Genomic DNA, 14,318 nt, shown 5'->3' on the forward strand with positions numbered 1-14,318 from the left:
TGTGATGAGGTGTTACTGGAAGATGAGACTTAATAGGAAGTGTGTGTTGTATGCCAGAGATGAACCCATTGGTGCTTAACATCCTTCGCTACATTTTCAAAACTTCATACCAGTTTTAAGCAATAATCTCTTGTAATCTGAGCACTCTCCCTATACTTTGGTATTCCTTTTATAATAGTTTGTAGTATTATAAGTCAAGTACACACTGTTAAAACAGAAAAGCTTTGAACTATGATTACAAGTAAATACTTGGGTAGGTATAAGGTCTGTGATTTAGTGCATATTGTTATAGCTATATAGTATGAATTGTATAATTTTTTTGATTAATGTATCTTAATTATTCTAATATGTTTTTTTTTGTGCTACAGCCCCCTCCACAGATCTACGATAAACAATTGGAGGAGAGAGAACACACTATAGAGGAATGGAAAGGTGACTATTCATATACTGTACTTGCAAATTGTCAAATACCAATACTTAAGTTTTAATGTATCCCACTGAAATTTTATACTTCGTGTTTTATAAGGAAGGAAACAAATAGTTTTTTAATGTGTGTATGTATATATATATATATATATATATATATATATAGGTTAAACATCAGTTTGTTTCTGCATTAAGTTAAAACCCAGTTAAAATCACTTCATGAAAAATCTGAAGGATGAAACAGCATAAAAATTGGATAATTTTCTAGGTAAGGGATGTGTTCTTAGAAGAGGTTTGTAAAATTCTCTGCCATTGTTGGGACAAAACATAAATTTAATACTCTACGATCATTACTGAGTCATAACCCAACTTTAAAACTATTAAAATTTATCAATTCACCCAAAACATTTCAAATATTGACACGAGGATTTAAATAAGGTGTAATATGATACATTACTCTCATTGCTTATGGGGTGGTTGAAGTCTTGATAACACAGCTAGATTCAAGAAAGATGGCTGCTGGGCTGGCAGTTCCCCACGGAACTGATCTCATTTATAACTTTATACATGGTTATTCATTATCATCCTTTTGGTTTCTTCATTTCCCCTCATCAACAACAGTCTCCTCTAGTGCTGAACATGTCCTGCCAATGGTAGTGGGTGCATTCTCGCTCAATCAACAAATTTGAGCTACAAGGATAATGCCACCTATGCAGAACACATTGTCCATCCATTGACCCAGCTTTTCCTATGCTTTTGTTGTGATTTTTTCAACATTTGGAGCTCTGCTCGTGTTTGATTTCTTGGACGCGTGGACTCCTCTATCATGAAGGCTACGCTGCTGTGCTGGATTACACAGTATGCCTCTGCTGTGTCACTCAGTTACTTCAACTTCTTCTACTATTCCAGGCTATGGTGACCAACTGCTGTTATCTGCTGAGCTGAGCTTCCAGGACTGCACTTTCAGTGCACTGTAGGCTTTTTGATGCTGAATTAGGCCCTGGACACAAATCCCTCTTTTCCTGGACTGAAGTCCATTTCTCCACTGGCTTCTGGGCTTTAGTTTGACTTTTACCTTTGTCACTGATTTCTCTATTGGACTACCTTTATTCCAGTATGTCATGTAGTTCCACTGGACAACCTCTAGCAGCACACCCACTGATACTCTGATCCTGGAACAGTTCAATCCTTCTCTTGCTCCACGACTGTCACTAAACTGGACATTGGTTTGTTAATGCTCTTAATCTGACTCCACCCTGTCTACCAGTCAACTGCAGACTTTAAAATTAGTTTCTCTCCTCTTTTGGTCCTCCTTCTTTTGGTCCTCTGCTTATAACCACATGCCTTCTCCAATCTTTTCCATGGCTGTTTAACTTGAATTTCTTTTGTGTTCATCGCTGTGCACATTTTAATTGTGACTGTGGACTCGGGGCCCATTACTTCTACCTACTTTTTCCCCCTTCTTGGCCACTTTCAAGCCCTTCTGCCCTTTATGTTAGAGAGTCATGCCTCTTTTTTTTTATTTCTCCCCATTCTGTTAATTTGCCCCTCTCAATCCCTAGCCCAATGCATCGCCTCTCCTCTGCCTTCTTGCTCTCCCCTGTTATGCCAAGCTTAAATTATCTTGGATAAGTCCACTGCTGCCCTGTGTACCTTGGCATTCTCTAGAACAACCATGGAGGCACTTAAGCTGTCTTCTTATTAGCAACCCACTCATCATTCTCCTCTTGTTGACCCTGCTATTCACCACACACACTCACCAACCTCTTTCCTGTCCCACTCGTCCACCTCTTTCCTGATCCACTCAATTCGCTCATCAGTGCCTCTTCAGTCTTTGCCAGCAAATTAACAATCATGGCTCGTTTCCACATTTCTCTTCGAATGCCTGTTCACTTGCGAGCAATGTCCTTGCAAGCTAACTTTATTGTGGACTATTGCATTGACATCCTGGTTTTGTAGAAACTTTGTCTCCCAGGTAATGACACCTTGTCTCTTACTGAAGCTTCTCACTGGCTATACTTTTCACCATCAGCCCTACTCGAACACCATGGTGGCAGTATGGGTCTTACTACCAAATCACACCTTGATCATTCACCCTTCTCATCTGGCACCTTCCCCTCCTTTTTAAGCACCTCCACTTGTTCTATCCCTCTCACCTCTCCTTTAAAATCCTCTTTCTCTACCACAGCCCCGAGCTCCGTCTGGGTTTCTTCCTGAAATATCCTCTCTCCTTTCCACCCTTTGCCTCAGTAGTGTGACTTCTCATCCTTGATGATTTCAATCTCTATTTAAACTCATTTTACTCTTTTATTTCTCTATATGTAAACTAGTTCTGACTTTTAAAAATCAATATTTTTTCATTCCCGGGATGTGGGCAGCGCTGGCTAGGTCAGCATTTATTGCCCACCTCTAATTCTTAGAATCACAGAATTGTTACAGCACAGAAGGAGGCCATTTGGCCCATCGTGTCTGCATTGGCTCTCCTAATGAGTATTTCACCTAGTGCCACTCCCCCACCCATAACCCTGCACATTCTTCCTTTTAATTTAACTGTCCAATTCCCTTTTGAATGCTTCAATTGAACCTGCCTCCACCACGTTCTCAGGCAGTGCATTCCAGATCTTAACCATTCGCGGTGTGTAAAACTTTTCTCGTGCTGCTTTTTCTTTTACCAATTACTTTAAATCTGTGCCCTCTTATTGTTGATCTTTTCACGAGTGGGAACAGTTTCTCCCCATCTGCTCTGTCCAGACCCCTCATGATTTTGAATACCTCTATCAAATCTCCTCTCAGCCTTCTCTTCAAGGAAAACAGTTTCAACTTCTCCAGTCTAACTTTATAACAGAAGTTCCTCATGCCTGGAACCATTCTCGTGAATCTTTTCTGCACTCTATTCAATGCCTTCACTTCTTTCCTCAAGTGTAGCGCCTTCAGCTACACTTCTTCAGCTGAAGCTGAACTAGTGTCTTATACAAGTTCAATATAACCTCCTTGCTCTTGTACTCTATGCCCCGATTAATAAAGCCCAGGATCATCTCATCTTTGGCCTCCTTGTCTCGAGAGACAATGGGTAAGCGCCTGGAGGTGGTCAGTGGTTTGTGAAGCAGCGTCTGGAGTGGCTATAAAGCCCAATTCTAGAGTGACAGACACTTCCACAGGCGCTGCAGATAAAATTGGTTGTCGGGGCTGTTACACAGATGGTTCTCTCCTTGCGCTTCTGTCTTTTCCTGCCAACTGCTAAGTCTCTTCGACTCGCCGCACTTTAGCCCCACCTTTATGGTTGCCTGCCAGCTCTGGCGATCGCTGGCAACTGACTCCCACGACTTGTGATCAATGTCACACGACTTCATGTCGCGTTTGCAGACGTCTTTAAAGCGGAGACAATGATCGCCGGTGGGTCTGATACCAGCGACGAGCTCGCTGTACAATGTGTCCTTGGGGATCCTGCCATCTTTCATGCGGCTCACATGGCCAAGCCATCTCAGGCGCCGCTGGCTCAGTAGGGTGTATATGCTGGGGTTGTTGGCCGCCTCGAGGACTTCTGTGTTGGAGATACGGTCCTGCCACCTGATGCCAAGGATTCTCCAGAGGCAGCGAAGATGGAATAAATTGAGACGTCGCTCTTGGCTGACGTACGTTGTCCAGGCCTCGCTGCCGTAGAGCAAGGTACTGAGGACACAGGCTTGATACACTTGGACTTTTGTGCTCTGTGTCAGTGCGCCATTTTCCCACACACTCTTGGCCAGTCTGGACATAGCAGAGGAAGCCTTTCCCATGCACTTGTTGAATTCTGCATTGAGAGACAGGTTACTAGTGATAGTTGAACCTAGGTAGGTGAACTCTTGAACCACTTCCAGAGTGTGGTCGCTGATATTTATGGATGGGGCATTTCTGACATCCTGTTCCATGATGTTCGTTTTCTTGAGGCTGATGGTTAGGCCAAATTTGTTGCAGGCAACCGCAATCCTGTCAATGATTCTCTGCAGACACTCTTCTGTGTGAGATGTTAATGCAGCATCGTCAGCAAAGAGGAGTTCCCTGACGAGGAATTCCGTACTTTGGTCTTCGATCTTAGACGGGCAAGGTTGAACAACCTGCCATCTGATCTTGTGTGGAGGAAAATTCCTTCTTCTGAAGACTTGAACGCATGTGAGAGCAGCAGGGAGAAGGAGATCCCAGACAGTGTAGGTGCGAGAACACAGCCCTGTTTCACGCCACTCAGGATAGGAAAGGGGTCTGATGAGGCACCGATGTACTGAATTGTGCCTTTCATATTGACATGGAATGAGGTGATGATACTTAGTAGCTTTGGTGGGCATCCAATCTTTTCTGATAGTCTGAAGAGACCACGTCTGCTGACGAGGTCAAAGGCTTTGGTGAGATCAATGAAAGCCACGTAGAGGGGCATCTGTTGTTCACGGCATTTCTCCTGTAGCTGGCGAAGGAGATATCTCTGTTCGAAAACCACACTGTGCTTAAGGGTAGACACGCTCAGCCAGCTTCTGGAGCCTGTTTAAAGCAACTCGAGCGAAGACTTTCCCCACTATGCTGAGCAGGGAGATTCCACGGTAGTTGTTGCAGTCACCGCAGTCACCCTTGTTCTTATAGAGGGTGATGATATTGGCATCGCGCATGTCCTGTGGTACTGTACCCTCGTCCCAGCACAGGCAAAGCAGTTCGTACAGTGCTGAAAGTATAGCAGGCTTGGCACTCTTGATTATTTCAGGGGTAATGCCGTCCTTCCCAGGGGCTTTTCCGCTGGCTAGAATCAATGTCATCACTGAGTTCCGATTTTGTTGGCTGTACGTCCAGCTCATCCATGACTGGCAGAGACTGGGCTGCATTGAGGGCAGTCTCAGTGACAACATTTCCCTGGAGTACAGTTCTAGGTAGTGTTCCACCCAGCGGTCCATTTGCTTGCGTTGGTCAGCGATTGTGTCCCCTGATTTAGATTTGAGGGGGGCAATCTTCTTGATGGTTGGCCGAAAAGCGCTCTCAATGCCATCATACATTCCTCTGATATTTCCGGTGTCACAGGCCAGCTGAATATGACTGCATAGGTGTTGCCAGTAGTCATTTGCACAGCGCCTGGCTGTTCTTTGTGCAGCGCTTCTGGCTGCTTTAAGTGGTACGGATGTTAACTCGCTAGGGGCTTTCTTATAGTTCAGCAGTGCAATGCACTTAGCGGCTATGACAGGTTCCAGCTCTTCAATGTGAGATTGAAACCAGTCTGCATTCCGCTTCACACGTTTGCCATAGGTGGTCATTGCTGAGTCATAGATGGCGTCTCTGATGTGGGCCCACTTGGTCTCCGCATCCCCTGTGGGAGTATTTTGAAGGACTTTTTCAAGTGAATTTAGAAACTTACGTAACAGCTGTGGATGAGAAATTCTGCTAGTGTTGATGCGCAGGCAGCCCTTCTGCTTGGAGTGATGCAGCTGCTTTGGTTTGAGGCTAACCTTGCTGCACACCAGGGAGTGGTCGGTGTCGCAGTCCACTCTGTGGAAGCTGCGTGTGATTTGAACGCTGTTTAAAGAGGCTCGCCTTGTGACGATGAGGTCCAGCTGGTGCCAATGACGTGATCTTGGGTGCCTCCAAGAAACCCGGTGACAGGGTTTAGTGTGAAAGAATGAGTTGGTGATGCAGAGATAATGATAGGTACACAACTCAAGCAGGATACTGTATGCTTTATTAACCACTCTCTCAACCTGCCCTGCCACTTTCAATGACTTATGCACATATACACCCAGGTCCCTCTGCTCCTGCACCCCCTTTAGAATTGTATCCTTTATTTTATATTGTCTCTCCATTTTCTCCCTACCAAAATCCATCACTTCACATTTCTCCGCATTGAACTTCATCTGCCACCTGTTCGCCTATTCCACCAACTTATCCATGTTCTTTTGGAGTTCTACACTATCTTCCTCACAGTTCAAAATGCTTCCAAATTTCGTTTCATCCGCAAACTTTGAAATTGTACCTGTACACCAAGGTCTAGGTCATTAATATACATCAGCAAAGGCAAGGGTCCCAACAGCCCCTTGGGGAACTCCATTACGAACCTTCCTCCAGCCCAAAAAACATCCATTAATCCACTAATCTTTGTTTCCTGTCACTCATCCAATTCCGTATCCATGTTGCTACTGTCCCGTTTATTCCATGAGCTATAACTTTGCTCACAAGTATGTTGTGCGGCACCGTATCAAGTGCCTTTTGGATGTCCATGTACATCACATCAACTGCATTGCCCTCGTCAACACTCTCTGTTAGCTCCGCAAAAAAACTCCAAGTTGGTTAAACATGCTTTTCCCTTAAATCCATGTTGGCTTCCTTTAACCTGCATTTGTCCATGTGACTATTAATTTTGCCCCAAGTTGTTGTTTCTAGAATTTTACCCACCACTGAAGTTAAACTGACTGGCCTACAGTTGCTGGGCTTATCTTTACACCCTTTTTTGAACAAGGGTATAACGTTTGCAGTTCTCCAGTATTCCCCCAAGTCTAAGGAAGACCGAAAAATTATGGCCAGTGCTTCCACAATTTCCTCCCTCACCTCCCTCAGTATCCTTGGATGCATCTGATCAGTGCCGGTGCCCTATCTAATACCATCTCCTTATCAATTTTAAATGCTTCTAGTGTCTGAATTTCCTCGTCTTTCTTCCTTAGTAAATACAGATACTAAGTATTCACTTAATGCCGCTGCCTCCATGCACAAATCCTCTTTTTGGTCCCAAATTGGCCCCATTCCTTTTACCCCCCTTTTACTATTTATATGTCTATTGAGGGCAATGGAGGCCATTACCCGCCCCCTTGAGAAGGTGGTGGTGAGCTGCTGACTTGAACTGCGCAATCCATGTGATGTAGGTACACCCACAGTGCTTTTTGGAAGGGAGTTCCAGGATTTTGACCCAGCGACAGTGAAGGAACAGGAATATAATTCCAAGTCGGGATGCTGTGTGACTTGGAGGGGAACTTGCAAGTAATGATGTGCCCATGCATCTGCTGCCCTCGTCTTTCTAGGTGGTGGAGGTAGTGGGTTTAGAAGGAACTATCAAAGGAGCCTTGATGAGTTGCTGCAGTGCATCTTCTATATGGTACGCACTGTTTCCACTGTATGTCGGTGGTGGAGGGAATGAATGTTGCAGGTGGTAGATGGGGTGCCAATCAAGTGGACTGCTTTGTCCTGGATGGTGTCGAGCTTCTTGTGTTGTTGGAACTGCACTCATCCAGGCAAGTGGAGAGTATCCCATCACACTCCTGATGTGCCTTGTAGATGGTGGACAGGTGAGTGCTCGCCGCAGAATTCCCAGCCTCTGTTGGCAGAACAACACTTCAATTCTCATCTATAGATAAGACCTACATTTTTGAATAAGAGAAAGCTATATTCAGTTATATTATTCTCTGCCAACTAGTTTGTGTTGATGCTACAATTAGCATACCTAATACATGATGAGGTTTTATTTTGCAAAATGCTGGGGAACTTTGCAACTTGACATTATTAACCTTAATTGTTTCAGAACTGATCTATAAAGAAGTCGTGGACTGGGAGGAGAGGAATAAGAATGGTGTTATTAAAGAACAGCCTTTACTCTCAGGTTGGTGGTTACTTTTGGTTTTTAGTTCTAGTAAATTCTCCTTTGATCTCTGGATATGGACAAGACTGTCTTTATTGCCCCTCCCTAGTTGCCTTGAGAAGGTGCTGCAATTTGTTTTTCCAAGTTGCAATTCAAAGGACATTAAGAATGCATGGGGCAGGATTTTTAGATCCTTCCGGGGTGGGAACGGAGGTGGGCGGGTGCTAAAAATAGCACCGCTGGCCAGCATGCCATTTTCCCATTGCTGTTGCCACCAGTGGCGAGTTTCCTCAGGATGGGGGGATGGCTGGCACGGGCAACCCACCTAATTCTGCAGTGAGGCCAATTGAAGTAGTTAAGGAGCTCATTGAGGGCCAGTTTGGGGGTTTGATGGGGACGCATGGGTTACACATTGGATCGGGGTAGACCAGGTGAATAGAGGTGGAAGCTCAGCAGGGAGCCAGTCATGCCAGCCATCACCTTAAGTGGGCCCATAAAAGGGAGCATGCCATTGACACACAGGTGCTGTTGGGTGTGCACAAGTTGCTGGGAGAGTGGTCTCTATGTGCTCGAGCAGTGTGGGGGCTCATCACTCCTAGCATCATAGGGGCATTAGAGAAGGTGAGGCTTCCAGATGTTGTTATGAGTCCAGCTGTGCACAAGGAAGGCAACAGCTGGCAATGGGAGCACAACTCTAATTGTGGGTCTAGTGGAAATGAGGAGCAACATTCTCAGCAGCGGAGGCAGAATCCTGGGCATGAGGAGGACAGAAGAGAGGGACAAGGGGCAGGAAGACAGCAGAGGCCATTCGCTCCGCACAGAATCTACTGCCGTAAACCGATCTACGTGGACATGTGGGAGAACCAGTGCCGCAGGAGACTGTGACTCTCCAGGCAGATAGTTACTGAAATTTGTGCCCTTATCGTGGAAGACCTAACCTCGCAGCACAGCTTGCCATAGCTTGCTAGTAGTCGTCAAAGTCTTTGTGGCCTCGAGCTACTTCGCCTCTGGCTCCTTCCCAGGATCAGCAGTGGACCTTGGCGGCGTCTCGCAAACGGCTGCACACAGTTGCATCTCACAAGTCACTATTTCCCTGTTTGAGAGCTGGGTAGTGCGTTCAGTTCCAGGCAGATGGGGCATTGCAGGCACAAGGGACAGTGGGTTTTGCCACCAACCCTGGATTCCCCCAGATGTGGCCATAAAAAGCACTGTGACTGCCCAACAGGGAGGGCTTCCACACCCTCAACGTCCAACTGGTTCGCAACCACAACAAGAACTTCCTGCATGTGTGCGCTTGCTTTCCTGGCAGCTGCCATGATTCCTTCATCCTCTGGCGGTCCAGAGTGCCGCAGCTCTTCAGTTCGTGCCCCCTAAACTCCGTGGATGGGGGAATTCTAGGGGACATGGGTTATCCCTTGAAGAGATGGCTACTCATCCTTTTATGAGACCCTGAGTCAGCCGCTACAACCGAAGCCATCTGCTCACAAGGACACCATTGAGCAAGCCATCAAACTTCTGAAGATGCAGTTACAGTGCAAGGACTAGTCAGGTGGCGCCCTGCAGTACATTTCTGAAAGGGGCTTACACGTTGTGGTGGTCTGCTGTTCTCTCCATATCATGGCCCCCTAGAGAGGTCTGGACCTTGGGGAGGATGAGGCCCTGGAACGACACAGCTCATCGGAGGAAGTTGCAGAACACAGAGATGCCCCAGCTGCACAGGGAGGTGGCCAGGGCCAGCATAGGACTCTAGGGTCTTGTCGGGATGCCGACAACATCAGGGATCATCTCACCTAGTCACGTTTCAAATGAGCCCTAACCCAGGCGGATGGTATAGTCTGGAGCTCACTTTGAGCTGCTCGTGAGAGCACTGCTGTTGAAGATGCAACCTGGAATAGTTCAGCTCTTGCAGCCACTGAATAATCCACAATCAGTTTATAGGTTTCACTGTTGCCCTTCAAGGACCGTTGCTTCCCTTCACCACCTCTTCCCGCTTTTCTATGTTGCCATTAAAGATTGGAAGCGCACCCATTTGACAACATCTGTCAATATTGCGTTGAATAAGAGAAAAAGTGCACATTCACACACGAAATAAACCCTAGTGAGCCACTCTGTGCTCTGCCCGACGTGGTGGCCTCCACTTTCGGCCACTTCTACGTGATGTTCCCCTTGAGGCTAGGATGAGATGGAAGCAGCCTGCTTGCTTGTCTCTGCTTGTGAACAGGGTGCACGTGGAGGTGCTAGCGGGGCCATCTTCAGGGGCGACTGCAATGGTGTCTGTGTGGAGCAGCCTCCATCACTGGGCCCCGCTGTTTGCTAGTCCCTCAGTCGGAGGGGCGAAGGAGGCCGATGATCATTGTGCCCCATGAGTGGTGGCACCCTAATCCTCGGTGACTGCCTCAACCCTTGGATGATGCTCCAGATGGCTGGACGGGAACACCAGCTGGGGCATAACTGGCATCCACTCCAAAAAAATCTCTATGCCCCTACCAGAAAGTGCTGCTGATGGTGGCATCAGTGCACTGCTCCTGCATCCACTCAGCTGCTGCCACATTTGGCTCTCTGTGAAATTGGCAAGTCTATCAGTGGAGGAACTCATGCGCGCAAAGTCCTGAGCCATGGTGGTGCCCATGAGCTGAATGGACTCCTCTGTTCTCAGCCATGACTCTGCACTTCAGCTGGGAACTCTGATATGTCGAAACACATCTGTTGCTGCTGGTCTAAGTAGACCCTTCCTTGTGACTCCCGAAGCTCTGCAGTGTGCCCAGCTGAATGTGGCTGTGTCTGTCCTTCGTCCTCCAAGGGGGCACTACCCACAGCTTTTCTGACAACCTCCTGCTCATTTGTGATCTCTTCACCCTGTGCCATTCTATCTAATTGCATGTGAGGAGCCACCAATGTGCATGTGTCTGTGCTGGTGGAGCCTGCGCTTGTAAGATGTGACATTGCTTGCTCTGATGCCTCTGTTTCCACCAGTTGCCCCAGTGCAGCCACAGGACTCTTCTTTCCCCCTCCATGTCAGAACCTGTGGGAGACACAAGAAGAGAGCATGAGAGCTAGCCTTGGACAGTAGAAGTCTCTCCATTTCTCAGGCTTCCCAGGATAGTTGAATCTTTGGCATGCTGTCAGAGAAGAGTGCACTCCAGCCCCTTCATCTACAGATTGCAGTATCTTTTCACTCTCTCCACCCAAAATGCCCATCTTGTCTTCCTCAACTTACTACTGTTGGGCCATCCTTGCGAGTTCCATGGCTTGCTCCTTCCTTCATGGCAGTGACGATGTGGAGATGGGGCATTCCTCCTGTCAGCGTCCTTTCTTGGACATTGAGCTCTTTTCTCCTGTGAGGACAAAAGACAATGCTGGCCTCTGTGGCCTATGCCGGCAGCTCATGGACAGGAAGCTGCATGTGTCAGTGCTGACAAGTCCTCAACAGCGCTATGGCTGTGAGCCTTGCTGAGTCATTAGTAGGTACTCTGGGAACACATTCCTCCCATGTTTAAGAGCAGCATGCACCTTGTGGCTTCTCAGTTGGAGTGTCTGCTGGAGGTTGAATACCCAGAGGCTGGTCATGAGGGTCTGGAGTTGCACTCACTTTAACAGAATGAATAAGATCATTGAATCTTTTCTGGCACAGGACCCAGCTCCTCCTGACTACACTTTATTGGCAGATGGTCTGACCGACCTCAGTACATGCCTGCTTGGTTTGGGAGGGTGGCCTTCTCCTGCCTCAAGAAGGACCTCCAGGTCGGCGTTGGCAAAGCAAGGGTGCTAGCTCTCTGCCTTTCCTCTCCCATTACTTCTGCATCCATCCTTTCAGTGAAACAGCAACCACAGTGATGGCTGCCGTGGTGTGCTTAAATCGGGCCCACACTTGCACAGTCCTGCCTCCATTCCCATGGCCACTAATTGGTCACCCAGCCTACCCTTCAACCAATTAGCTGCCTTCCTCCGTGAAAATCGGGGCGGGGGGTGGGGGGGGGGGAATGTCTGTGACTGCTTCCTGCCACCCCCCAACCCCGGGCGGGTTTGGTCCTGGCGCCAATTTCCTGACCCTGAAAGGAAAATCAGGCCCATGGACTTGAGGAAAGTCTTCAACTAGGTACCACTTGGCAGATTACTAGAGAGGATTAATGGATGTGGAGCTAGGGTATAGATAACTGTTACGACAAAGTGAGGAACAGGTTTTGGGCTTCCCTTTTGCTCCTTCTCTGATTTGGCCGCAGCAGGGTTTATCTTTTTAACCCAGTGATTTAACTTACCACCTCAGTGAATACTTGCTCCTATTCCTCTAATATAATTGCAGATGAGCCAATCAGACAGGTTTTCTTGAGTTTAATGAAGAAAGATGTAAGTTTATTAACCTTATCACTCTAAACCAGTTAAAATTACTGAAATACGCTATGCATTCACACCCACATCACATTCACACAAGAGCCACACACAAGCAAATAGATTACAGAGGGAAAAACCGAGTTGGGAGGTTGGAGTAGAGTCTGTAATAAATGGAATTGAAATACAGTTCAGTAGTCTCAGTGTCTTTTACTTGAAGTTGCAGTCCTGAGGTCCTTGCTGGGCCGCCAGCTGCAGCAGGTGAAGCCTTTTCTGGATATCTACTGGAGAGAGGAGAGAGAGAGCTGTTCTCTTGCTCGCTTCCAGTTACAGTCTGTCTTCTGAGTCACCGCTCTCAATTCCCAGAGTGGCACAAGCAGTCACGTGATATGACCACCTATTTGTTTTTAAAGGTTCCTCTGGAATTTTCTTTGAAATTTTGGGCTTTCCCCTCAGGCTGCCCAGACATCCTTGGGGCGGGGTGGTGGCTTTTTCAAAGTTGATGGGTGTCGATAGCTTTTGACGACCCCACTGATGAGGTTATCTCAGGTAATTGAATCAGGGAGCATCCCATTGTTCTGGCTAGGCTGTATCAATCATGTTGTCTCCTGTCTGCTCTGTTGCTGCTTGTGCAAATTGCTATGGCCTTCTTGGCTGCTAGCTTCACTGTTTAAAAATTTTTTTGTAACAATTTACTGTAAAAGTCTCAGGCAAAGTTCCACTTGAAATATTTTCCATTTGGCATGTGGGGTTTTCATCACAACAATTTGTTAAGGAGAATAGAGTTCAGGTCAGTTTTTCCTTGTGGTTGGTAGTAGGATCTGATGTCCCGTAGCACTTCTGTTCACTTTAGCTGTCAATAATGTTCACGAGGGACTGGTGTCAGAAGTTTGTAAATGATACCAAATTAGGCAGTAGAGTTAATTCTTTAGAAGACCAAAGGAAACTGCAATGGGGTAATGATAAAGTGGGAGGATGGGTTAAAAACATAGCAGATGGAATTCAATGTCAGTAAGTGTGAAGTGATGCAATTTGGTAAAATAAATAATGAGCCTTAAGACCTCAGTTTTAGTGCTGTGTACAATATTGAGCTCCACAGTACAGCAAAGATCTTGAAGCTTTGGAGAGGATACAGTGCAGATTCACTAGGATTCAGCCTGGTATGAGGAAAGTTAAGTATGAAGTATGACATGAAAGTGTTTTTTTTGTCAGAACAATGCAGACTACAAGGTGATATGGTAGAGCTTTAAAATTATGCAAAGGAAGGATAGGGTAGATGGAAGCTGACTGTTTCGAGTAGTTGAAAGGTGAAGAGGAGCCATAGATGTAATAATTTGAAGAGATTTAGAACTGAGGGCACGAGGAAATTCTTTACACAAAAGGTGTGATTATGTGGAATTCATTCCCAGGGTTAGTGATTGAAGCAGAAACTATCAGCATTCAATTATTTTGCATTATATTGATTAGGTGGATGAAGGAAATGGGTTTGAACAGATAATGGGAACAGGGTGGTAAATGTGCTGTAGAACTATTTGCTCACCGAGGGTAAATGCCAACAAGGACTGGTTGGCGGCATAGCCTGGTTCTGTGTTGTAACTTCGATGGAAGAATCAACCACATAGTGTGGGCCTGGACTCTCACGTAGGCTCCCATCCCTGAAGCTGATTAGTAAGTGTTTTACAGCAATATTTGTCATTTTTCTCTGGTGCCAGAAGTGCTGCAATACCTTCAGAATTGGAACAGTGACTCTTACGTCCACTCTTTACAAATGCCATCATTGTTGATGAAGATATTGAATGGTTGCCTCTAATTTGAGTGAGTTTATGCATCTATAACCACCTTTGTGTGATCTTGGAACTATTGGGCACAGGCTGCTGCAAGTGAACTCTATATCAGTGCTGTCCTCCAGTACAAAAAGATGAAATGCTTTCTGTGTGAAACAGGGGAAATGAGTATCACATGAGAAGTACAGAAAGATGATCGATTTCACTTT

General features: G+C 46.4%; 1 protein-coding gene across 8 annotated transcripts in view; it reads left to right on the forward strand.

Annotated features, from left to right (window-relative positions):
- LOC137375908 (mitogen-activated protein kinase 9) overlaps positions 1-14,318 on the forward strand; it is a 142,023-nt gene that overhangs the window by 96,304 nt on the left and 31,401 nt on the right. For 7 of the 8 annotated variants that reach the window (XM_068043576.1, XM_068043579.1, XM_068043575.1 and 4 more), the window contains 2 exons: positions 369-432; positions 7,943-8,020. In XM_068043576.1, coding sequence (XP_067899677.1) covers positions 369-432; positions 7,943-8,020 — 142 coding nt within the window. Of the gene's footprint in view, positions 1-368; positions 433-7,942; positions 8,021-14,318 lie in introns of those variants that run through there. The other variant, XM_068043581.1, reaches the window with a different exon arrangement.

Source organism: Heterodontus francisci, chromosome 12 (assembly GCF_036365525.1).
Source record: "Heterodontus francisci isolate sHetFra1 chromosome 12, sHetFra1.hap1, whole genome shotgun sequence".
Lineage (NCBI taxonomy): Eukaryota > Metazoa > Chordata > Chondrichthyes > Heterodontiformes > Heterodontidae > Heterodontus > Heterodontus francisci.